This window comes from Poecilia reticulata, linkage group LG7, assembly GCF_000633615.1.
Source record: "Poecilia reticulata strain Guanapo linkage group LG7, Guppy_female_1.0+MT, whole genome shotgun sequence".
NCBI lineage: Eukaryota > Metazoa > Chordata > Actinopteri > Cyprinodontiformes > Poeciliidae > Poecilia > Poecilia reticulata.
The window spans coordinates 20144888-20171658 of NC_024337.1; the positions used below are offsets into that span (position 1 = coordinate 20144888).

Here is a 26771-nt window from a genome sequence, read left to right on the forward strand (position 1 = left end):
AAACAACCCGATTGAACAAGGGGGTTTGCATGACAGATACGTAAATAGTGATCCTGTGTTGTGCTGCCATGAATTGGTGTTTTTTTTTTGTGTTTGTGCAGCCGGACACCCCCAGCAGGACCGAACACTTAGTACGGACCCGAGGACGCTGAAGTTGGCTTCAGAATCGACACTTTTTAGGTACGTTTATCTACCTTTGATCAGGTTCAGTTTCGAGTTTAGATGATGGGTTTCAATTAAAGTATGTCAAGTAATTTGAAACGTCTGCCGAAGAGGCATCAATGAGCTCGACGAACATTTTTACAAGATTGAACGATCCATATTTTTGGGAAATGGCAAACAAAATCAAAGTAGCTTACTTGCAAATTGCTCAAAAAGAATACTCCTTTTATTATTGTTATGGTTCTGATGTCAGCATTAAGTCCGGATATGTAAAATGTAGAAGTGGTAAAAATGGCCATCGTCAGTAGTTTTATTTTTCAAATCAATGTTTATTCATGTCACATTTGCTCAATTATGAAAAAAAAAATTATGGGAATGTAGGCTACTGTAAAACAGCATTTTAAAAGACAATCCAGAATAATCCAGTAAAACTTTTACAAAACAGTCCTCAAGATGCCAGAAAATCCATATTTTAATTTCTATGCTTTCATAAATAGAAAAAAACCGTTACACGAATAACATATATGAAGATTTAGAAGATACTTTGTTTTGGGTTAATTTGACTTGAGCTGGAATTAAATAAATTGTGCTTCTTTTCATCTCTTTTCGGATTGAATTCATGTTATTCTTTACTTCTTATGTTTGTCTTCTCTCGTCTGTTAATATTTACAATAGTAAGAAATGGATCCGCATGTTCGGAATACAGATTACTAAAGATTACTTAAATAATCTGTCGGAATCGTAACTCAACTCAACTCATGTTTAAACCGTAACCGAGTTTCAAGCAGAAAATCCACAAAATTCAACATGTTCAAAACTGCTCTCTTTTGAGTTTCATTTATGAAGTTAATGCTTTACAAATCCCAAATAATATTTTTAAACGACCTCATTAAGCATCGCATACTCGTTCAGTTCAGGTTTGTAACCTTGCAAGCGGCGCAGAGTCCAGCGAAGAGGCTCCGAATCGGACACCAACTTCAGCGACGCACGGACCTGTGAGGAACTGACGCCTCGGCGTTGAAGGTTTAATTTAGCTCCGATGTCTCTCCTGCTCGCTGCAGTCTCTCTACCCTCCGATGTAACGACTGTTTTTACTCTATCATAGGGAGGGAAATAGTTTTATTTCCCTTAGCTCTGCATTAATGTTACGGGTCGCTTCTTCCCTCCTGCCAGTGTTTTTCTTCTTCTTCTTCTCCTTCCTGCATATAGATGTATTTGGTGCGTCTTGTTTCCTCCTCCAGTAACGCATGTCTGTGTGCCGCCCGCTTCCCTGCGCTCTCAATAGATGGTGCAAGTCAAAATGTCCAAATCGCCCGTAGACCCTCTGTCTGCTGTGGAAACCGGCTCTCAGTCGCATTATTTCCAGGTAAACCCACTCACTCACTGCAGTTCCGTCTCTCCGGGCAGGTTGTTAGTAGAGACCGTGTCAGATGCTACTTGTTGTTCCGTTTGAGGCGTCGTGGTTTGGCAGTCTAGTACTTCTTTCCTCCCCTCATCTTTCTGTCAAATCGCAGATTTTTTATTTTATTATTATTATTATTTACCGGAGCATCAGGTTCAGACATGGAGGCTTTAATCCACCCACACATATATATATATATAAAAAAAAAAAATTAAAAATGATCAAACCTGCTGCTTTTTGGTCCAAACTCACACATCAGGCCTTTCCTTTACATTGATCTTTTATTATTTATTTCTGTGCGGTTTTTTTTTTTTTTTCTAGCCACGCATCGTCTACAGTAACGCAGAAAAGCACAGCAGCAACATGACGGGATTGCAGCGTTTTGAATCAGGTCGTGGCTCCAACTGCAACCTGTAGCCCGAAACCATGAGCGCTTCATGTAATACTAAGGGGGGGGACCCTCTGCGCCTTCGCGACGACAAAATCTGAAATATGTTTTATTTAGATTAAATAATGATCACATTTAGGCGAAGTAGTGCTGGGAACATGCATGATTAAAACTGAGAAAGACTCAAAATAACCACAAACCCTGCAAGAAAATGTGTATGTTACAGACCGTCACAGCGCCTTTCAGGGCCGGACTAAGATTTTATGGGGCCCAGAGCAGAATCTGCTATTCAGGCTCCGTTTCGTATTCAGATTTATTTGAAAACTGTCACATTGTGTTCTACATGCAGCAGCAGCTAAACAAAGGTGTAGAAATTATTAAATAAGAGCCAGCTGAGGCGTATAAATGGCTGCTGAAGGTTCCCCCACCACAAGGGGGCACCAGAGCACCAAACTAGCGATGAAATTTAAATATGTATTTAAAATTACAGCAATTTCCATGTTATTTTTTATAGTCGTTAGACAAAGAATAGGTTGATTTCTTCCCTCTGATGCCACTTTTGGGAAAATATAAGACATTAAACTTGTTTACAGTAAATTTAGTGTTTATCAGCTAATGTTACTTTCAACTAATTAAAATAAAATGGCACACTTAAATACCACATGCTAATTATAGCAGGTGTGTTAGGAATGAAGAAGCATCTGGTTGTTGTTTTGGGGGCACAAATGAAAATCTGCTTAGGGCCCCAAAAAGGCTTGGACCGGCCCTGAGGGAAATGATATTATTACTCTGTTTCTGTTGGGAGTCTGCAGCAGGAAAATGATTATTTTTGCTTATATCTTGGGAAGGCTTAGGTATTTCTTTAAATATTGTGTTTTTTATTTTAAACTTTAGAGTAAACGTTGGTTCTTCTAGTAATATTCAACTAAAGTTTGACTTTGCAGTGCAGAGCTGTCATAAGAAAGCATCATATAAGCATCTTTTAGAGTAATTCAGACCAAATAATATTGTAATTCATTGACATAATTCTATTTTGAATGCAATTCACAAGCTGTAGGAATGATAAAATTCAATTTAATTGTGTAATTTTCATTATCCTATGAAAAATGTTAGCAGTGTTTTATTTTTAATCTTCCTACTCTGAAAACTTTAGACAGATTAGTTGCTTTATTTCTTATTTTTCATTACTTTTGTGCAACTTCTGGCCAATTTTGCTTTTACATCCTCTCACATTCAACTGTATTTTTATTTTATTTTTATTTTTTTTGCATTTATGATCTTTTGTATTGTTACGTGTCTCTTCAAATTAACTTTAACAAGAAATTTACTATTTTTTCATCCAAATATTGCTTTTTTAGTCTATTACAAGTGTTAATTTAGACATTTTATCAATCGATCTATCTATTAACTTTATATAACACATAATAAATCTATTGTTAGTAAAGTAAATTCCCAGCATTATGGTGCAGTAAAGTCCTTTTATAAGGAATCTGGGTATCATTTTTTAGGAATGGCTCAAATGAAACACACGTGTGTGATTAATATGCTGAAAGTGTTTTGTTTTTTTCTACACAGCTGCCCAGGAAGTTGCCTAAACGTAAGAGTCGCTTCAAACGCTCAGATGGCAGCACGTCCTCAGACACGACGTCCAGCTTCATCAAACGACAGGTAAACGTTTCCTGAGTTATTAACAGCAGAGTGAAGGAAACTTTCCTATATAAAACCAGCAGAGTGTGTGTATGTCATTTTTATTTCTAATGTAACAGCACTGAGTGTGAATGTTCTGGATTTGAAATGTCTGCTGTTGCAGGTGTTGTTTGTGTCCAGCAGAGGGCAGCAAAAAGCTTGAAAATGGAGGAATGTTGCTCTGAAATCCCAACGCAGCCCAGAATTTTTTAATTAGTAATTTCAGGTCAGACACTTTTAGAAAACTAATTTGGTGCTTTGGTGTTATTTAAGATTTATGCTGTGATTAAAATAATATTCAGGCTGAAACTGTTGTGACAAGTTGCTTTGGAAGAAATATTTGTTCACATCTTGCTTTGCTTTAGAACATGTGCTCAAACTCGTGGCCCGTGTGCCAAATCCGGCCTTCCAAAGCTTTTTATGTGGCCCTAAATATTATGTCTTCAATTTTTATCTGTTTACTGCCAAATTATATCAATCAGTTCCCTGACTTTCTTTAGAAATGTCATAGAAATTCACAAAAAAATCAGGAAATCCCCGCAACTTTTTTGCGCTAATAATTGGAAGATTATTGGCGATTTTTCTCTAAAACTGTCAAAAACTTTCTTACTTGTACTAAACAGCTGCCTCAATCTTAATTGATGTCAGATTATAGTCCATGATCTGCACAACGAGTAATGAAAATCACATTTACCGTTATAAATAACCACAAGTATTGTAAATATTTCCAAATTTGTTTAATTTTTATAGAAAAAAAATTACAAAAAGAGTCACAAAATCCTGGAGGGCCTGAAAAGATGTTCAATAATATTTTATTTTAAGAATTCATTGATATTTTAACAGGTTTTAGCGATATATTCGGCCCATTAAGAGCATTCATAATTTTGATTTGGCTCAACACAAAAATGAGTTTGGCAGTCCTGGATTAGAAGAAGCATTTGACTTGAGCTGACCTTTTTAAACAAATTAAACTGCTTTTAGAGTTCATCAAAGATTTGATATTGGAGTCCAGTAGTTTAAAGGAGGGCTGTGCAGACAACCCAAATCATCACAGCCTACTTTCCTCAATGCGTGAAAGAGGAAAAGTTGCATTCAGTGAAAGAAACTAGCGGCTAATGCAGGAAATGCTCTTCTACCGGATGGTATTTTAATGAGAAAACTAAACTCTGAATGAGTATTGGGAGCTCAAATATTCTTTTTGCTTTACTTTTCTTGGTCTATTGAGACTTAACAAGCAGTTTACTCAAAAAGTGATCTGTTGCATTTTATTTCTTTTAACTTCTTCCTTCAGTCGCAGCTCATTTCTGTCAGACCTCAGTACTTTTTCAGACCAGTTTGATGAAATCAGTTGTTTAGTTGGTCCATAAACTGTTGTGTTATGAATTTCTTTCTTTTGGAGGGTGTGTGTATGGAGGAAAAGATCTGCCATAAATGTCTTCACCACCAGATCTATAGAAGCATAGAAGGAGCTGCTTTATCCAACTTCATCTGGTTTATCTATTCTCATTTTTAGTTTGTGAACCTGAAAGATGGGGAGAAAAACATCACATGATCCAGATACAATTAAAAAAAAAACATTAAATATCTTCCGTATATTAGCTGCTTTTGTCCTGGTCTAATGTTTAATTAATCCGAGTTCTGTTCAGTTAAATATTAAACCCAAACAGGCAAGGGTTGTTCGATGAATCAGTCCAGTTCCAGAAAGCCAGTTTCTAAGTGATGTTTTTTTTTTCTTGTTTTTCAAAAACATGACTTTCAGACATTGAAAGTATTTTTTAAGCCCGGAAACGTTTTGCTCATTTTTAAGCTCACATCACATTATGCTCTTATGTCTGGGAACACAACAGGCCTGAAACAGAGTGAAAAAGCAGTTTCATATTTCAAACAAAACTGGGAAATGTGTTCAGAAAGCCTGGGGAGTTGCTCATAAATCCCTAATAAAAGATTACAAAAAGGATCTGCATCGACCTGCTAAGAAATTTATGTTCATTTGAAAGTTTTTCAAATGAACCGTAAAGCTAAACGCATCCAGAATCATTATGAAATGGTACCCATTAATGCAGGGTTTTCCAAAGCGCGGCCCGAGGGCTGTTTGTGACCTCTGTGTTGATTTTCTGAGGCCCTCAACTGCAATTCAAGAAGAGGACAAATTTGTCCCCCAGCAAAGGCAGTTTACAGACATGGTGAATATTTTAACTTTAACTAAAACAGAAATATGAGAGATTAAAAAAAGTTAGGTGCGACAGAAAATATTGATCTTTTAGTAAATATTGTTTTTGTACTTTCTTCAGTAAGTCTGACTACATTTATTTTGACTTTTATGCATCCAAATCTGCATTTAAATGAATTAATCGTGACCAAATACAGCAGGTATTTTTAGAAAGAGATTTATGTTCTTGTGCTGAGAATAGACTCAATTTCTGAATGTGCAAATTCAATATATTTCTTTTTTTATTTATTTATTTGCAAATTTTATTGAAAATTATTTACAAGTGTACATCTAAACAATATATTTATTTTAATGAGGCACAACTTGTTTTCAGGTTTTGGCTCAACATTTATATTGCTTTCCTTTAAAAAAAAAATTGGACTACTTTGTTTTACCTAGATATGACTTGCTTAGATTATGTTGATTCAGGTGAAGAATAACTTTACCTGAATCACCTGCCTTCAGATTCAAAATGCTCACACTTTCTTCTGAGAATGTAAAAAACATTAAAACGAGGAGTAGCAGCGTTCAGCTTCTATGCACCACAAATCTGGAACAAACTTCCAGAAAACTGTAAAACAGCTGAAACACTGACCTCCTTTAAATCTCGACTAAAAACCCACCTGTTTGGAGTTGTATTTGGAACATAATCAATTATGAATTTAATGATGGAATGTAATGATTCATGACTCTGTGTTTTTGTGTTTGTTATGATGTAAAGCACTTTGAAACGCTGCTGAAATGTGCTATACAAATAAAATTTGATTGATTAAAAATACATCAGTTTCATATAAGGCAGTGATATTATTATCATTGTTTATAGGGAATGTGGAGCAGTGGAATAGGAAAAGTGCTGAGCGGGCTTTTCTTTCAGCAGAATCGTTAGTTTTCCCGATCGAAAACCTCCAGATTTCCAGGGAATGTCGTACAGCTTCAAATATTCATGGTGAAGGCCGATGTGATGCTGATGTGTGGCTTCAGTGTTCAAACAAGCTCCTCCAGTGTCTTTCCAATCATTATCTTACCTACACACACACACACACACACACACACACACACACACACACACACACACACACACACACACACACACACCACCTCCTGCTCCCACTGACAAAGGCTTTCACACTGAGGGAGTAACATTCACACACAGAGCAGATAGTTTCTTGCTTGTGATAGGGGTGGGGTGTGACTATGGAGGAGCAGCGGAGTATGACTCATTTCTGCAGCAGGATACTGTATGGATACATGTGTTAGATGTAGGACATGAGCAGCAGGAGGAGAAATCTTAAGGGAGGCATCGATAGCAACAGCAGTTTCACCCGATTCTTCTCTCGGCCGCCGCACGTTCACTCGGACTCGCGGAATAATAAATGAGAGTGATGTAAATTTGAGGAGGTGGGTTTTATCAAGTGACGCAAATGCTGCGTTGGTTGTTGTGTTGTGATGTGAGGATGTGGGGTAAGAATAGAAAAGAAGGTGTTGCCAGTTTCTGCTCCAGTGCAGGTCGTCCCTTTTTAGGGAACGGGACACAGCGCAGTCTGTCTGCATCCAGCAGGTAGTGTATAGAGAGGGAGGGACCGGCAGCAGCAGCAGCGGCAGCAGCAGCATCATTAGCTGAGTAAGTATGAAGCATTCCTGTCAAAGATTCCCGTGTTCTCTTCCATCACCTGGTCTCCCTCCCCTCCTCCAGCGGGGCTTTTGTTTCCTCTTTCCCTGCACCTGTTTTACTTTCTGGTTGCAGTCCGGCTGCATGCACTCTGCATAGGTTCTTGCAGCCTTTGGTTGATCGATTTTACATGCAGCGCGGCTGATATTAACAGAATGATTTATTGCATGGTGCTTATGAGTCCAGTGGATTGTTAACACCGAAGCTGATGGGTAATTTTATTTTTTGGGGGGGAATGAATGTTTGGTTTGGGATTTTGGGGGTTGCAAACCTGATTGTGGTTGTTTCACTTGATTTTGTCCAACCTGCAGAAATAGAGGCTGATATTGTAGCTTTTCAGTAATTTTATCATGCAGCAGATGTTTGAGCTGTGGTTTTTTAGTCTGATTTTTGATTCTGAGTGACAAATTAATAATTGTTTTCTGTAAAAGAATCCGAAAAGCTTGACATGTATTTGTATTCAGTCTCCTTTACTCTGGCACTCCTACATTAATAATAACTCACCAACCAGCTGGTTTCATCATCTGAAAATGCTGAAGGCACAACGCAGCTTCAGAAAACTAATCTACACGTTGGAAAGTGGTGGTGGCAGCATAATGCTGTGGGGATGAGGACGGGGAAGCCGGTCACAGTTACAGGAAGATGGATGGAGATAAATACAAAGGAAGTCCCGGAAAAAACAACAACAAAAAAGCTTGTTAGCCTGTAGAGGAGGTTCATATTCCAGCTGGAAATTAACCCTACAGATCAAAACGTATTCATTTATTTAAGTGGCCTAGTCAAAGTCGAGACTAAATCCAAATGAGAATCTGTGGCAAGACTCAAACATTGCTATTTACAGATGTTCTCTGTTTAATCTCACAGTTTGATGGAGCTTGCAAAGGAAAATAAGCAAAGATTTCAGGTTCAGACATCCAAATCTGATGTAATCTAAAAAAATGTTTTAAAAATCCAAGCATCACTTTCTTTCCGCTACAAAATTATGTGCTACTTTGTTTTTTGGTTTAATCATATAAAATCACAAAAGTCGGATTGAAATGTGAGAAAGTGAGAACAAATATGAGAGTCATATTTCAATAGAAAACAAAACAAAACAGTGACAAAATTTTAATTAAAAAATACTTTATTATTAATCCCAAATGGAAATTAAATGAAAAGTAAATAAAAAATGGCATATAGTTCAAAATGATACAGAAATAGTGTCTTTGTTGCTACAACACATTGGTGCAAACCTGTCAGAAAATCTGGTGTAATATTTATTTACACCTGTAATTTACTATTTGTGGGATTTTTACTTTAAAAAACTATAGAAAAGAACAAAAACTTTATTGTTCTGCTTAATGATCAATGAAGTTAAATGCTCTATGCAGATTGTAGGGCTTCCCAAGTGATTCAAATCTTATTGGTTGAAAATATAACAAAAATATTATTGATTCAAACAAATAAATAGACCAGATTACTGAACTGAGTCACAGCATTTACCATGCCGAGGTAAGTGAACCTTTGTCGGTGCAGATAGTGCGTCTGCACTGATAAAGTAATGTCTTTATTGGGTCACCGTTTTGATATTTGTGTTACATTTTGTGCAAACAGAGCATATTTACAGTATATATGGGTCTTTCTGACCATTTCCAGAAAACACAAGGGAACCTGGATTTCCTGGAGAATAAATAGTAAATGCTGCAGGTTCAGAAATGAAGACAGAAATTGGTGGAATGCTATTTATTCTTAAAATAAACATGCATTTTTAAATATTATTGCTTTAAAAGCAACACTTGGGCTCTGTTCCTGAGGACCAAGATCTAAAATTACCTCAATACAGTCAATAAATATTTAGTTTATTTTAAAAATCCTTGCATAAAATTGTATTAAATGTTTTACAGACAACAATACGTCCTGTACGTTTCACCAGTCCGTCACGTCCACACAGTCGCTTAGAGCTAAGGATCGTTTACCTTTTGAATAAATAAGGACTAAATAATTCCTTCTGAACCAACATACTACAGCAGATTTATGCAGAAACTACTTGGTGAAAAAATGTAGATTTTGCTGCTCTAAGACAGTTCAGCTGAAGTTGTACAAGGATGGAAAGATGCTGTTACTTATGCAACCCGAGGATTTTCGAAAGTTCAGAAAGTTGGAGGGAAGACATTTTAAAATCAGAAAAGTTATTTTTTGATTAGAAATAAAATCTGTTTTTCAGTCATTATTGTAAAATATAAGTTAGAATAACTTATTGAAGATGTAGAAATAGCGTTTGTTGTTTCACAAGAGGAGAAATTCAGGGAAACATTATTTGCCGTGCTCTTTTCTTTGTTTTGATTGGCTGCCAGTCAAATTTATCAAGCTGCGTTGCTCCTAAAGATAAAAGTAAATGTCTAAGAAAAAAAGCTCTTAGCTTCATAAGCAGATTTGTTTCCCCTTGGTTTACAGACGAATCATGAAAACAGTGGAACCAGGGCTGGGCAATGTGGAGTTATCGTTTGTGATAACGATAAAAGCGATGATGAGATCTATTTGTTACTTATTTTTTAGGTAAGTGTATGACTGTCTGTGTGTCACAGCAATTTTAGCCCCACAAACACAAACAAAACCTCTTGAAAAATATTCGGTAACACTTTATTTGAAGGGGTGTGAATAAGACTGACATGACGCTGTCATAAACATGACATAACATCTGTCATGAACATAAAGAAGTCTTTATGAATGTTTATGACGGTTGCCATGAAGTGTCATTTAGTAAATAATGACACTTTTAATGCAAAGTTGCTCTAAAAGTTGGATTAAAAACCAATTAAAAGTGCCAACTTTGCATGATTTTGTAAATTATGATTTAATGCAAAGTTGGTATTTTTAATGGACTTTCAATGCAACTTTTAGAGAAACTTTGCATTAAAAGTGTCATTATTTACCGAATGACACTTCATGACAACTGTCATAAACATTCATAAAGACTTCTTTATGTTCATGACAGATGTTATGTCATGTTTATGACAGTATCATGTCAGTCTTATGCACACCCCTTCAAATAAAGTGTTACCAAATATTCCCATTTGTAATGTGCTTCATTTATTTTCAGGTTTATTGGTATTTATTTACGCACTCATTGAACTGACGGTGTAGAAAATACTAAAAGTATCAATCCTGACAATAAGGACAGTTTGGTGGGATTTTAAACATGATTAATATAAATGTATTGTGACAATAATAAATCATAATTCTTATCATGATAAGAAAATGGTATGAAAAACACCCAATTGGAGCTTTACCTGCACATGTTTTCCAGTATTTATCTGGGGAAATACATACACACGCTGCAAAAACACAAACGTATTTGTGGCCTAGTTTCAGTGCAAATGTATTGCTACACTTGAAATAAGACAAAACTAACTTTTCATCAACAAATAGGAGCTTGTTTTAATTAATAATTTTCTAATATTAATAAAAAAATAAATAATCAGCCAATGAAACAAAGACAGTTGTTTCATATTATGTCATCATGTCTTGACTTATTCCCTTATTTTTTGCTGAAAAGTCTCTTTTAAGTTAGTTTTGTCTTATTTCAAGTGTACTGAGATATTCGCACCAGAAACTGGACCAAAAACACTCGGTAATATTTTGTGTTTTTGCAGTGAAGTAACAGAATAAGTCCAAATAGAGAACCAGATGATTCAGACACAAACTAAAATCTGGTTGGGGATCCAGAGTCGGTTTTTAGAGCTTCTCCTTAATGTGTAGCACAGAACTACTGATTAGGAATAAAACTTAAACAACCAGCTAACTGGGTTGGCTCTCATTGTCTCTGTGAACTCTGTTAAGTGAGTTTTTCCATTTGTGCAAACACTGTGACTTTAACAGGACAAAGAGAACAAAATAAAAACCATAATGTGTTTAGCGTTGAACTCCGTCGTTGAGGAGCCGCTGGCCGGACTGCTGGATGATTTGGCCCTCTCTGGGCTCAACTAGCAGGGTGACACACTTTTTTTTTTCTTGCTTGGCCCCCGCCCTGCAGAGTCGGGGACATCAGTGTTGCAGCGCGTGAAGAATAATCACAGAGGCAGAGGAGGAAGGAGCAGAGTTAAATTTAGCCTGCAGACAGAGATGTTAGCAGGAATATAACAAGACAACCTAAAAAAGAAAACAAAAATGAAGATGTTGCTTTTGTTGTTACAGTCTGCAATGCAGTGAAGCTTCTCCTAGATAAGTTCATGTCCTGCTACTCTTCATGGTGAAGCGCTTTTTTTAGTGTGTTTGTGTTAAACAAGTGGCCAGGAGGCCAAAGAGCAGCTTGGAGAGGTTTCCTTTGCCATCTCCAAAGACAAAGAGCAGCAGTCGCCTCCTGTTCTGTAGAAAACGTTAAATGTGACGCCTCTACTCTGCGCCCACCACCACATTTATTCTGCTTTCATGTCTGTGAGGGTTTGTGAGCGTTCCCAGTGAAGACAGTCAGAGATTTCACATTCATGTCTTCATCAGGCTCTAGCGCCGTGCTCCTAATCAGCCAGGTATGCAACTTTCCCTCATATCTCCGTCTCATATTTTCATTTTCCTGTTTGTCCTGTCGGATCTCATCCTTTCCCCGGAGGTTTCCTCCGCTCTTCCCCCCTCTGGCCCCCGTTACTCAAGCCCTCCCGTCCTCTCTGTGTATCTTTATACGCTGCTCTTCTCTCTCTCTCCTGCTCCGTTCTCCTGCTCACCCTCCTTTCCTCTCTGTCAGCGCTGCTCCGGCTCTGGTGCAGTGGTGCCTCGCAGAGTGCTAGAAATCACATCTAGTTATCTAACATAGACGCCAGACCAAAAAAAGAAACGAGGAGAGGTGTTCGCTCGCAGAGCTGCTGTCAATAACGCTTCGTTTTGGGTTATATGCAAAGGCCTTTGGTGGTTCTGGTTTTTGTTTGGGAACTTCTTTGCAGATGTTGGTTAATTTGACCTCCAGAGGATCCGCTTGTACATGTTGGCAAGATGGATGACCAGCACTGAGCCTCAGTGAAAATAGTACCACACTGTCCAGGTGTAGGGCTGCAGCTAACCACTATTTTAGTTATCGGTTATTTTGACACCTTTTTATTAAATCAAATATTAGAAATGTGTTAAAAGATGGAAAAAAGCAATTAACTTCCTTTTTTAAAGGAATGTAGCAAAGGAAGCATCTACAGTGGAAATATTTCTAACAGCAACATGTGAAAAGCTCAGTTCTTTCTGCCCGACTCATCAATACAGAGCTGATCTGTTCCTGGATTAACCGATCAATAATTGAATAGCAAAAGACACTGAACGTTTGATTTAAAAAAAAAAAATTATTAGCAAAATGTTTACAAGTTACCAATTAATCAATTACTAACTTAGTTGACGATCATTTCAGTAACCGATTAATCCCGATTCACCCAATTAATTGTTTCAGTTCTATAAAAATTTACCTTTTCTTTCCAAGAACGTTGTTTTCTTACCGGCTTTCTGTGATAGTTTCCTCTGGGCTGGTTTCTTTTTGGTTTTGCTGTGGCAGTTCTTCTCACTGACAGATTCAGGACTCTGAAAAAGTATTTGCCTCCTTTCAGATTTTTCTGTTCCTGCTTTTTTGACGCACCGACCTAATTGAGTACAAAATGTCGTACTCAGATTACAATTTATTTTGTAGAGGAAGCAAAACTGTCCATATTAACTTGTTAAAAGTAAATAAATGCCTCCTAAAAATGAGCTTAAAGCCAGAAAATACTAGTTGATCCGAACCATCACCTAGCCCCACTGTGTATGACTGTGCTGTTAATTTTGCAACAGATTTAACAGTTCCCGTTTTGTCAATCCATTTTTCTCCTGTTTTTATTCCTTATTGTTGACTCATGAACTTTGACCTGATCTGAACCAAGTGTGATCGCACTGTGAATTGAAACTTATCCACACAGGAGAGTTTTTTTCTATAACGTGAAGGTTTTTAACCCGTTTTCGCTTTGCATCCACACACAGAACAGATTTTATTTTTCCAAAACAAATTCCAGTGGAAATTTACCTCATGTATTTACTCAACATTTTAGCCCAACCACTCACCCAGCTTATAGCTCAAAAAGTGTTGCACACATCATGTGCAACCAACAAAAATGGTGGATTATTTGCTTGTGATGGTGCTGCAGCAACTCCACAGAAGACACCACTTCCACTTTGCTGTTCGCCTTTCTTGTTTTTCTTTTCTTGTTTTCTTGTGTTTGCCACCTTAAGGAGGCTTAATGTTCACGCTCCATGTGTCACTTACAGGTAAAAATCATATGTTTTCTGTGTTTCCTGTGTGGATGAAAACATTTTTAAATAAACATCAACATTTCTGAATGTGTTTTTGAAAACAACCCATTTTAGAAAAAAAAAAAGGATATTCGAAAGATGACAATTTCTTACAATTACTGGGTGAGAATTGCTTCTTTTGCTTATTAAATAAAATTATTGTTTAAAAACTACTTTATGTTTTAACTCATGCTTCTCTGGGATTAAAATGTATATTTTAAAACATGCAATGACCATAAAGTTACTGAAAAACAAATCTGATAGCGTCTCTGCTATCTTTTGCTTTCAGCTTAACATGCTAGCCATTCCTGGGACGTGTTCTGAAACTGCTTACATTGAAAAATGATAACCAGCGTGTATTTCTCTAATGAGAAGGAGCCTCTGGAGGATAAACAGGGGAATAAAGGATGTATGTGCTGCACTGAGGGGGATGTTGGAATGGATTGGGGCCAAGCGGGAGAGAAGAGGAAGCGTTGCTTCCTTTGTGCTATATTTGGTCTGTCATAAGATAGCTGGTGTGGGAGAGCAGTGCATTGTTTCATAGATCCCCACATGAATTCGGTCATGAATGCACACACATATTTACATGCACACCTGCATGCAGACAGACTGCAGAAGACAACACAGATGAGAGCAGCTGAAACGGCAGGTCTGTGTTTCTGCTCCTCAGAGGTTCCAGCAGAAGATGTGCAGAATGAATTAATCTCGGTCTGATTGTGTCCTGACAGGGGTCGGCTGATTCGTATACCAGTAGACCGTCGGATTCAGACCTGTCAGCCGAGGAGGACCGCGAGGCGTATCGGCGTGAAGCCGAACGCCAGGCACAGCAGCAGCTCGACAGAGCTAAGGTACGACACCGGGGCCGCCTCCACACGGCTTAACGATGCTAATAATTGTAGTTTTTAAAAAACAAACCAAAAACCAATAGCTTCAGGAATTGTGTTATTGATATGCAGATCATGCAGATTTACATCGTTAGCCTGCAGTATTTTGTGCATTTTTTTCTCTGTTTTTCAACCTTTAGAAGCACAGTAAGTCTCCTACAATAGACTTTAAGATACTTTTGTTAGTATATAAATCACCGAACGACTTAGCATCAAAATACATCGCAGATGTTTAGTCATTGCTTCAACTATCCAGACTGTTCAGGTGTTTTGGATCAAGTGAACCAAACATGGAGAAGCAGCATTCAGTTTTTATGCACCACAAATCTGGAGCACACTTCCAGAAAACTTCAAAAAAATGCTCAAACACTGTTATTTTAAATTAACACAAAAACTATTAAGAAACATGATTACTTTTAGCTTGGATTACAACCTTTCATGATTTTCCTTAACAATAGCACTGCAATGTAATGTTTTTAGCTTGATGTTAAAGCACTTTGAGTTGCCTTCAGTGAAAAAACACAAAATCTTACTAGTTATTTTTTTGTCTAGTTCTCAGAGCAAATATTTTAGCACACTTGAAATAAGACAAAACTAACTTAGAAGACATTTTTGACAGAGAAGCAGGAGCTTGTTTTAAATCAATAATTCCTTAATATTGATGAAAAATACTTGTTCCATTGGCAGATTATTTCACTTATAACCTGGGAAACATGTTAGAAATGAAATAATCTGCCAGTGAAACTAGCAGATTATTTCATCAAAATTAATGAATTATTGACTTGGAACACTATGTGCGCAGAAACCTGAAGGTATACAGACGTTAATTTAACTTTAATTTTAGTAATCTGCTTTCTCAATTTTCGCCTTACAGTTTTTAAATACTTTTGTGAGTACATAAGCATAATTTTACATAATTTTTAAAGTTTAATTTTAGTGTTTAAGCAGGGAAAGAAAGTATTTAACAGCTTCAAAATATTTAAGCCCAAAAGTCAGGTCAAGAGACTTCTGCATTTCACTGATGAATATTCTTGTCGTTTTTTTGCTCCGCAGTCCAAACCTGTAGCGTTTGCCGTAAAGACAAATGTGAGTTACTGCGGAGCTCTGGATGAGGACTGTCCTGTCCAAGGAGCTGCAGTTAATTTTGATGCCAAAGACTTCCTGCACATCAAAGAAGTGAGTTATGACCCCCTGCTAAAGCTGATGAACCCTCTGTATGGATAGATTTGACCTTTGACCTCCTGGCTTTAACAGAAGTACAACAATGACTGGTGGATCGGGCGGTTAGTGAAAGAAGGAGCGGACATCGCCTTCATCCCCAGCCCTCTGCGACTGGAGGCCATGAGGCTCAAACAGGAGCAGAAACAGAGGTCAGAGGTCATCACATGTTTGCTTCTTTTTTTTTTTACTTCCAACATGATTTTGTTTCATAAAATGAGAGCTATGAGCCAGCTTGTTGCTGCTGCTGTTGCAGGAAAACAGGAGGCAACTCCTCGAGTTTAGGGGACATGGTGTCCGGAAGCTGGAGGACCACACCGCCATCTGCAGGTGAATGTAAGTACTGCAGCCCCATCTTATATCACTGGGACACGAACACAGTTTCTGCTGCCTTCAGCTGTCGTTTAATGTCATGTTTCTGTTTTCACAAGCTAAACAGAAGCAAAAACAGGTATGTCTGGCTCTTTTAAGTGACAAAGAAGAGTTGAATTATGCACAGTGATTATACAAGCTGGAATCATTGTTGGATTTAATTTAGAAGGGCTATAAAATAATGGCCTTCTCTGAACATGAGACTGTGCGAGTGAAAAAGGAGATATTTTATTTTGTTTGTGCTGTAACAATAAATAAATCTGTTCTCGTTGTTCCTTCGTCCTTACCTATTTCTGGCAGGAACATGTCCCTCCCTATGACGTGGTGCCCTCTATGAGGCCGGTGGTCCTGGTGGGACCATCACTGAAGGGCTATGAGGTCAGCCTCTCTTTATTTTACACCCAAAATCTGTTTGTTCTTCAACAAAAACAAAAAATAACACATAGTTCTTTATTTAAATAGATGCTGATGTGTGGAATATGAAGGAAATCTTCTTTCTTTAGAGCATACATTTTGAATCTAAGAGAGGGAGTCCTAATTTTCAGTATCAAATTTCTTTCAAAACTTAGTTTTCTGCAGTTTGATTTAACTTAACACCTCTTCTTATTGACATCCTTCTACTTTGTGCAGGTTTATCCTGCTTGCTCACTACTGTTCTTTCTGCTTGCAAATAAAAATAATGTGCCAGAGTTTCTGAAATATTGTTTTAAATTAGTACAACATGTGTATCTGTTGGCAATCAGTAAACCGCTGTCATATGTTGTAAAACAAGTGGAACCCAAGACAGAGTCGAATGCTTTCATTCTATTGGCTGGAATTGTTGCTAGGCAGAATTTAGTACTTTGGTCCTGAGGAGAGCAAACAAATCATGACAGCTAAAATCACCAATCAAGTCTAGGAGGAAGTTTTTCTGTGACGTGAAGGAAATAAATAGGAGAAGAGAAGATATGCAGACGAGGAATTTAATGCGAGCGCAGAAAGTTTTGAGGGAGGAGGGAAATTTTTAAAAAGGTAGGATTTTTTTTCAGTGTGAGAGCAGAGCTTTGAGAGTAAGCAAGACCAAACATGCTTAAGCTCTGCTTGGGTTGCTAGGTAACCCAAAGTTTGAAATTCAACAATAGGGAGGTTTTCAGAACGGCTCATTTTCCAGACACCAAAAAACATTAACTTATGAACAAATAATGGCTGAGCGTTATTCTGAAGTGCTTGTGTTGTTTTTAGAAGCAGAAGAAACCCAAATGAAAAACATAACATTTTCTAAATATATCCACTTTAAATGAAAACTTGGTGGATTAATTAGAAAATTGTAAAGTCAGTTTTAAAATATACAATTCTTCTTCTGTCACAGTGTATGTTTTTGTCCTCTAGGTGACAGACATGATGCAGAAAGCTCTGTTTGACTTTCTGAAACACAGATTTGAAGGAAGGTCAGTAAAATTTCTCACAGCGTTCTGAGTCCCAAATCCTTTTGTAGGTTTATTTATATAAGCTGAATTTGCAGGATCTCCATCACCCGTGTAACTGCCGACCTGTCCTTAGCAAAGAGATCCGTCCTGAACAAAAGACCCATCATGGAGAGATCCAACACCCGCTCCAGTCTCGGTAACAGAGCAAACATCAGCACAAAAAGCTTTTTTGCTTTAGCTATTACGCAAGTATACACCACATGCGTCTCATCTGTGCAGCGGAGGTTCAGAGTGAGATTGAGAGGATATTTGAGCTCGCCAAAACCCTGCAGCTGGTGGTTCTGGACGCTGACACCATCAACCACCCCGCACAGCTCGCTAAAACTTCCCTCGCTCCCATCATCGTCTACGTGAAAGTTTCCTCGCCAAAGGTTCGTTCTGCTCTGGATCTTCAGGCTGCCTTGTCCTCTCAGGAGCCTGACAGGGTTTCTGCTTCGTCTCTCAGGTGCTGCAGAGGCTGGTCAAGTCCAGGGGGAAGTCTCAGAGCAAGCACCTGAATGTGCAGATGATGGCTGCAGACAAACTCTCTCAGTGCCCCCCTGTGAGTGCTCACCGTCTGGAGCTTTTTATCCATAATTTGCTAGTTTAATCACTATTAACAGTTGTGTATTAATCTATTTTCACCTCTATTTGAGTCAGAGCCACTGCAACTGACAGATCTTATTGTTTAAGGAAGATACTCATCATTGGAGTATCCATAACAAAAGTTCCAGTTATTATGGATAAATGGGCAAATATATTTACTCATAAGACATTTAACGAATGGCGTACGCAAAGCAATAAGGTCATCACATGTTGATAAGCAAAATAAGCAAAAATATCCAGGCGAACATTTTAAACTCGGGTCGTAAAGGGTTAAAGACAGTGTCACGTGTTTTATTTCAGGATATGTTTGATGTCATTTTGGATGAGAACCAGCTAGAGGATGCTTGCGAGCATTTGGCCGAATACCTGGAGGTCTACTGGCGCGCCACTCACCTGCCAGGAAACACGCCTCTGAACCCGCTGCTGGAGCAGAGCCTGATGACCCCGCCCTCCGCCATCTCCAGCCTGCAGGTAGGCCCAGCAGCCCAAATCCACACCTTTCAGTCCTGGCTAAGGACTCCTGTGAAGCTGAATGTTACTGAATGTTTTTGTTGCCATCTCAGACTCACTCATGTGTTTTGATTTGTCTCAAGTTGTCCTGTCTGTCCTCTCGCTCATCCCTGCTTAACACTTTTGCAGTTTTCTGAAACACAGGGATTAATTGAATGATCGCTTACACAATGGGGTGAGTAGTGGGGTTTATATGTTATGTATGTGCACCCCTCCTCCTCCTCCTCCTCCTCCTTCCCTTTACACTCCTCCTGACAGCTGAACACAACACGGCGGCTGAGGCAGTGAATAAACCATGCTTTATTCACTTAGATCTCGCCAGAAATGGTTTTTGTTTGCTTGTATTTTTTCTTTTATTGCGCCATGTATTTTGTTCTTTAATTTATGGTTTTAGGTGAGTTCCTGTTTTTACAAGCTACTAGGGTGAATTCATAATGCAGCGAAGCCCCATTTCTGAGTCATAACTGAGATAAAAACATTTCATTCTTTCTGCAGCGTTTTTATCCTTTCCAAGCATGCATTGTGAATGTTATTCCTGCTCACAGTGAATATTAAGAGAAAAGAGATCAATGTTTAACGCAACAGGTTGCTCTTTGGCCCTTCAGCTTTGGCTTCAGTAAAATCAAATAAGTCGATGTTTTTTAATTTTAAAAAGGTGATAATACAGGGTGATTATTTTAGGAGTTCTGCTATATTATATTTATGCAATATCTGCATAAAATGTCTACAACTGAAGGCCTCCAATGGACAAAAAGCTTTTAAAAGTAACTTAATACTTTTAAGTTTGCTGCCTGTCTTTCTTTATATTTGTGGAAAGCACCCACTCACTATCACTTTATAAAAGTCAGATGATTCATTTTGTTCTAAAATCTGAAAATACGTACATTTTAATTTAATTTTCTTAGCTTTCTAAAATAATCCATCCATCCATCCATTTTCTTGCACCCTTTTTCCCTCAGTGGGGTCGGGAGGGGTGCTGGTGCCCATCTCCAGCCAACGTTTCGGGCGAGAGGCGGGGTACAGGTCGCCAGTCTGTCGCAGGGCAACACAGAGACACACAGGACACACAACCATGCACACACACACTCACACATAGGGGCAATTTGGAGAGGCCAATTAACCTGACAGTCATGTCTAAAATAAATGTTTAGTCAAATCTGCCTAATGTTGTGACTTGTCCAGCCTTGAGCACCTCAGGTTTATTTCTTCCATTCTATGGCAACACATTGGTTCCAAATTTCACCACTTTCCAATTTTGTCTGATAAAGGAATTTGGTAAAATCGCTATTAATTTAGTCAAATCTTATCAGCAGATTTTGTTTACATATTTTATGAAATTTTAGTGTTTATGATTACAAGTATTTGAGATAATAAAACCTTTTCAGTTTTTGTGGGGTTTTTTGTGTTTTTTTTGTTGGTCATATTGTACATTTTAACAAAATCCAATGCAAATCTAAATTTGAGCTGAATGTTTTTGTTTTTATTTTTTTTTCTTCCAGTCATTCATTATTTACCATTTCATGGACACGTTCACTGCTAAAAGAGAAACTCAGATAAACTGATCAGGTCTCAACGTTTCTCAAAAACATATAAATATAGACTTACTGTTGGAGGATTTTCAGTCAGTCACTTTATTTTATTGCAAACAGGAAAAAAACAGGTAGACTTTATATAAAGAAACATGTTTTTAAATGAAAAAGAATATTTAACAATTTTCTGGCCATTGTGGCAGTTGCCCAGGGTTTTATTTGAGAGGGTGGGCATACAAGTCCCAGAAAATAAAATATAAATTATGTGTTAGATGTGCCCTGAATACGTTTTAGTATTGTTTATACGCAGGTGTAGTGAATGGGGAGCTGGAATCACCTGCTTACTGAAGCTTTCCGAAAACTATTATGTTCAGTTTTTAAATCTTCCAGTTTTCTCTCTATCAAAGTTATTTGATAGGACAAATATGAAATGGCTGATTAAATATCCTCTTTTCTGCAGGAGTTTGTGGAAACTTAGATTCTTTTTAGTCAATAATACGTCAGTAAGTTCTCTGTTTAGGAATTGAAAGAAATATTTGTTTTTGTTCGTCAGGATTTTTTATGAAAGAATTATCTGGTAGAAGAGCTAATTACCTATCCAGTTGTTTTTCCTGGTAATACTTTTTTAGTATTTTTTTTTCTAGTGAAGATGAATGCATTTAATTAAAACTGTGGTAAATTGATTACAATCTGGAGCGAAGTAATGAAAACAATGCTGTGATAGTTGGTTTTTATGGCTTCAATTTGAATTCATAGCAGAAGTTATTGAGTTATTTGACTGGAAGTGCAAATATAAAACCTGAAATGGTCAAATCTGACAGTGGCCATTATATTATGAGTACTGACAGCTTTATTAAAGGTTAAATCTTGCAAAGTCACAACATTTCAGTCTTAAAGGGGACAAAGAGTTATGATGGCTGATCATTTTATTTAAACTGAAAGTATTGTAGTAAATTTTAGCTTGATTTTTTTTAGTCATTGTTCCTAATAATACAGCCTTATTGTTCAGAAAAGATGTTTAATCAAACATTAAACATTCCAGCATGGCGGATGTTCGTCAGGAGAAACAACTGCAGCAAAATGTAACTCCTTCAAAGGGACATTTTGTCAGATTGGTGTTAAAGCGTATCTGTGCTTTATTTTTATCAATCATATTTCTCATTAATGTGACTATTGTGAGTCATGCAAACATTGGCCTCTGCAGATTTGTTGAAATTAGGAGGTGAACAATAATTCACAAGGTTCCCAATCTGAATTACAGTAAAACGTTTGTTTCTGACTGTAATTGATCTGAAGACGTCTGAACAAAAGTTTATTAATCTATTTTCAAGTCAGTGATGCGGTCGAGTTCGGCGCTTGCATGACCTATGACCTGATAAACAAAGGAATCACACACTTATCCTGTAGGATTGACTTCTTCAGATTCCTTTTCACATCCAGTATTTTACATTCCTGTCTTCTATCTGATGTCTGAGTCTTAAAGGGATTGTTCAAGTTTTTATTTTATTTTATTATATTTTTTGAAGTAAGGTTCTGTGCAGTTATCCGTAACGGTTCCCTTTCCGTTACGGATGCCAGAATTGCAGTAAATTTTTAGAAAAGCAGTAAAATGCAAACTCCTAGTCAGATGGATCCAGTTCCTTAGCTGATTGTTTAAAACAATTTAAAACGGCTAAAAACTTAAGATATTTATTTTCATGGCACACAACAATAAGAGATATAATAAGCTACATTTTTATAAGAGGCTGTAAGTTTGTTGCTGTTTTTCTAATCACCCTACTAAGTCAATGAAATGCTGATTATGGCTATTGTTCCACCATCGTTTTTGTTCATAAACTAAGCTGATTGTTTGGCTAAATAAAATAAAAAAACACAAGATCTGTGGCAACATTTTCTAAAAACTTTGAAACCTGGAATTTTTAAATAATCTTTTGACATCTACAGCTTCTTTGTTTCATGTAAATAATGTTAAATCAAATTAACGACATGCAAACAACTACACACATGATGTGTTTATAGGAAATAAAACAGTGAGGCCTTGAATGGCGCATCAGCTTTCACAACTTGCAAAAACATCAGTCAACATAACTTTGTATAATAAGACGTGTTTGGCTCAGAAACTGAAAGTGAATTCACCAGCAGCCTCTTGTGAAAGTCTGGATGATTAACAGCTACAAAGTACAGCTTGTATCCTATCACACAGCTCTTCTCATTTTTTAGTTGGAGTTGTTTTTAAGAACAAAAATCTGGAGAAAGGGGAGTGAAGGAGAGTGGTGGTGCCAGGATCCATCAGATTAAATGTTTGCTTGAAGATTTGTTTACGTTTCTTCAAAATCCACTGTGATGCAACGCAGCATCTGCTGCAGGTTAGAGAACTAAGATTGATAACCCAAACTTAAGCTTACTCCAAAAATATCAGAACTATTCCCTTGAGCTGCTTTCAAACTGCAATGTGTAACTTTTATGTAAAAAAATAAAATAATTTTTTTATCTATTTATTAAAACTGTCACTATGGTGTGACAGTGTGGATGAGACGTGTAATTTGTGGAAAAAAATCAAACTTCTTTGGCTTCTCCTAGTGCCATCTGAAGACATGCAGTACTCTGTCAGAAACAACCAATCAGAGCCAGGAGGAGGGCATTAGCACTGTCCATCATGCTTGTGTACATGCTGCTCACACCCTTCCCTTGCTCTCTTCTACCCGTTAGCAGAGCCTGCTATTAATGCTAAGGCTAATTAGTGTTAGCATCGCCACCAATAATGGTTTTCCTGTAATGGTAAGTTGCTTCTCCGCCGCACGAGGGTGCTGCGGAGACAATGCTAAGTCACGTCTGGCTCTGATTGGTTGATTTTGCATTTCTTTTTTTTGTTTTCAAAAATTACCTGTCTCATATTATACTGTCATGACCTGGTGACAGTTTCAACAAATACGTAAAAAAAAACATATATTTTTTAAACGTTACATACTGCAGCTTTAAAAGTGCTTTCTTTAGAACCGTCTCTTTTTCCTCCCAGTTTCCTTCATGACCGTCTCAATTCTGCAGAACAAGAACCAGACTCAGCCGCGGGACGCAGTGGGCTTGGAGGGTGAGGAGGAGGAGGAAGCTGGTGAGGAAGCCCACTCTCCGCTGGAGCAGGACAGTCTCATGCCATCTGATGAGGCCAGCGACTCGCTGTCCCGGGGCCGCAGGGGGAGCCCATGCCACACGGGGGTCGAGGAGGATGAAGAGGAGGAAGAGGAAGAAGAAGAAGAGGAAGAGGAAGAGGATGGTTGCGCCTCCCCCTGTCATGGCCGCTCATATAGGGACAGGTACCCCTCCCACCGAGGGCATCCGGGCAGCGACCACAGCGCCAACGGGCACGAATCACAGGACAGGCTGCTCCAGCGCGAAGCCCAGCAGGGCCACAACCAGAGGAACAACCGCCAGCGCAGCCGCCCCTGGCCCCGAGACAACTACTAGGACCAGCGCCCCCTTCTGGCCTCGAGGTCGCCAACACGGCTCCCCTCCTCCCTGAGCCCCCCGGCTGATGCACAGATCCAAACACATTCAAAAAAAAAAAAAAAAAAACACGTATCAAAAGTCCAACTCTTTGCTTTACAGTCAGTTATTGTGAATGGGTAATCTAGTTCTTATTCCTCCAGGTTCCTATTTTCTGTAAACCGAGATGAATGCTCGTCTCTCTGGGGTCAAGCAGTTCCAGTTAAATTCATCAGGGCTATCCACCTCTGCAACAGAAAGGTTTCAGGCTACCAGCTGAATGCAGACTCAGACGTTAGCTGCTTTGCCTAAAGGTTTCTCTATTGTAGGATGTCGCATATACTGGCCTTAAAATTCCTAAGACTTAACTATCTTTATTATTGCATGTATAATTATTTCAAGACGATTTGCACATTACGGCAGTACAGGAAGTGAATGATCTTTATGGAATAAACTAATGTAGGAATGTCCCGTGTTTTATCCATTTAGGGTTAATTGTAATGCATTTGAATACAATGTATATACTGAATGGCCACCTGGTTTTGTTTCATTGCTACTTTCTTTGTCTGATTTTTGTGGCTATGGGCAGATATTTCTTGCCATCCATTTGTACACGAATCACCTCATATGTCACCAACAGTGCAGTACGTTCTGGACATCCCTTGTCTTTGCTGTTGCACAATCACTGACACCTCTATTAATCTAAAAATGGGCAAACAGAATGTAAATACAACCAAGGAAGGGAATGTTCAGCGTATTCCAGGGGACAAATTCTTTGCCAAAACGTTTGTTTACATCAATTCATTCACACATGTCAAGCACATGCTGCTGCCCAGCTGCAGCTCCTCTTGAAATCAATGCTTCACCGAATGTAAGCTCGCATGCCTTTTGCACCTCCAGCACCACCTGGTTTCTCTGACCTGACCAATCGCAACGTAATTCGATTGTAGCACGCTAACTGATTGTAGCATCCACACTTCCCGCACGGATCGCACCCTCTGTGGAAAACATGGCGTCATTTCTTTGAACACCGCAGTTTTAAAAGGCTGGTTTTTACCAAGGCGGATCCTCAGGTGTCAAGTCCTCAACTCCACGTTACAAACTTGTTGGGCTTCGAAAACACTCGTAGCACCCATGATGCCGTGTCTGTCCGTTCCTGTGCGGAAGGCCGGGAGAGTCAAAAACCTGTGACTTTTTGAGTGGAACTGCACACCGTACATGCTGTGTGTTGCATTGTTTGCATGTGGAAACAACATGGAAGCAATGCATGGACGACAAAGATAATGGGTTTGTGGCCCTACTAGCATTCCATATAAATACTACTGTATGGAAAGAACAGAAAAGTATATATATATATTTATTTATTTATTTTTTGTAATGCTTGGACATTTTCACATTGGGCACAATTTATTTATGTACCAAACACACAAGCAACACTTTAAGGGTAAAAAGTCAGATGTTTGTTGCTGTATGGAAAGCCAGAAGGGACAAAAACATTTGACTTTTTTATTTAAGGCTATAAGTGTGTTGTTTGTGCATTGGTAAATGTTCTATTCATATTGTTCTTGTGTGAAAATTTTATGTCAATTCTTTACATGCAAACATTTCACCACAGATAAGACACAAATAGTCACATATTTTGGCAGTCCTGGCCTTCCTAAATCCCGCACCATTTCCAGTCCACAAGCCAACGACTAGTTTGACGTGACACTGACGAGTGACGACCCATCTCTGTTCCTACACAGGGTCAGTGTTTACTCGTTTACTGCTTCCATGTGTCAGAGGTATTTATCTAGTGTTCTGTATATTTAAAAGAGGAAAAAAAATCAGCATGGTTTAAAAAAAAAAGAAAAAAATCTATGCAAGTGTTGCATGAATTTCTGATTGTTTCTTTTTACGGTTAAGTATTTCAGTAATGCATTAGTTCTGACTTTCCTCGTCGTCTTGTAGTGATGATAGTCTTGTCTTTGGGGCTACTCACTCCTCGCTACAGTTACAAACCCCTGAAAATTTTATTTCCCCCTCCAAACGCCTCAACATGAGGAGATTTTACCACAATATTTGCTGGTTGCACTTTTAAAATCACTCCACAGAAAGGGGGGGAAAAAAGTCCCAGATCAAGGCTGTGACAAAATGAATGAGTCCTGCATGTCTTAGCTCAACAATTAGCTACTTTCATTATATTTTGGCGGAGTATGTTTTTTGAAACGGACCAATTTAGCAACTGATAAAAGCAGTTGAGGTTTTTCAATTTTGAAGCACAATTTTTACAAGGGTTCTGATTTAATTTTCTGTCTTATTCTGTATGCAATATGAAGCCTAACATTGAAAAACTCTAAACGCCTTAGACCATCTGGACTTCCTCTTTTGTGTGAGTAGAAAAAAAAAATTGCACTACTTTGTTTTTTGGGATGGTTGCTTTGTAATGCAATAACTGCACTAAATATAACCATGTATCCACCAGACTACCACAGCGTGCTAGCGTGACCCCAACACGCCTCTTCCCTTCTGTTTATCAAAAGAGACAGAAAAGGTGTAAAGAGTGAGACATTTCCTGCCTGAAGCTGTATAGAATGCTTTCTATTGGAAAACAGATTTACGATGCTAAGTGAAATATGACTTAAACTAAATAAACATGACATTTTATGTACTTTTAATTGTTTGAGTTGTGTGTCTTTCATAATACAAAGGAGAAAATTTACAAGTCGGTTGTTGGAATTGAAAAAGAAGACTAAATATAGGGGTCTGTTTATACTTTAAACATAAAGTCGAATACCACAAACTGCTTTGAATTCTGTTTTTAAAAATATCTTTTATTTATTTTCGTTTCTACTTGTGGGGCCGGCATAAAATGAACAGAGAAGAGAACGCTTTCAGTTATGAATAAGTTAAAGACACATGAGCTAAAACAGCTTCTAGAAAGTAGAAGGGCTGCAAATAA

General features: G+C 38.1%; 1 protein-coding gene across 2 annotated transcripts; it reads left to right on the plus strand.

Moving 5' to 3' along the window:
• The first annotated feature begins 620 nt into the window (after positions 1-620).
• cacnb3a (calcium channel, voltage-dependent, beta 3a) lies at positions 621-26487 on the plus strand. 2 transcript variants are annotated; one of them, XM_008414180.2, is made up of 15 exons: positions 621-1528; positions 3528-3620; positions 14515-14634; positions 15724-15846; positions 15925-16040; positions 16145-16224; positions 16320-16339; positions 16561-16638; positions 17629-17687; positions 17762-17862; positions 17946-18097; positions 18172-18267; positions 18612-18782; positions 18951-18996; positions 23396-23470. In XM_008414180.2, the coding sequence occupies exons 1-14, from the start codon at positions 1448-1450 to the stop codon at positions 18978-18980; spliced, it is 1320 nt and encodes a 439-aa protein (XP_008412402.1). In that variant the 5' UTR covers positions 621-1447; the 3' UTR covers positions 18981-18996; positions 23396-23470. The 2 variants fall into 2 exon arrangements, with proteins under 2 accessions (XP_008412402.1, XP_008412400.1); XM_008414178.2 differs by lacking the exon at positions 18951-18996 and having other exon boundaries at positions 622-1528; positions 23396-26487.
• Positions 26488-26771: the final 284 nt, after the last annotated feature.

What these genes read in the sequence shown, in the direction of transcription:
- cacnb3a (XM_008414178.2), top strand. Translation starts at nt 1,448, where the DNA reads ATGGTGCAAGTCAAAATGTCCAAATCGCCCGTAGACCCTCTGTCTGCT. An exon ending in ACTTCCTGCACATCAAAGAA is followed by an intron (nt 15,847 to 15,924) that starts GTGAGTTATGAC and finishes TGGCTTTAACAG; the next exon opens with AAGTACAACAATGACTGGTG. An exon ending in AACTCTCTCAGTGCCCCCCT is followed by an intron (nt 18,268 to 18,611) that starts GTGAGTGCTCAC and finishes GTTTTATTTCAG; the next exon opens with GATATGTTTGATGTCATTTT.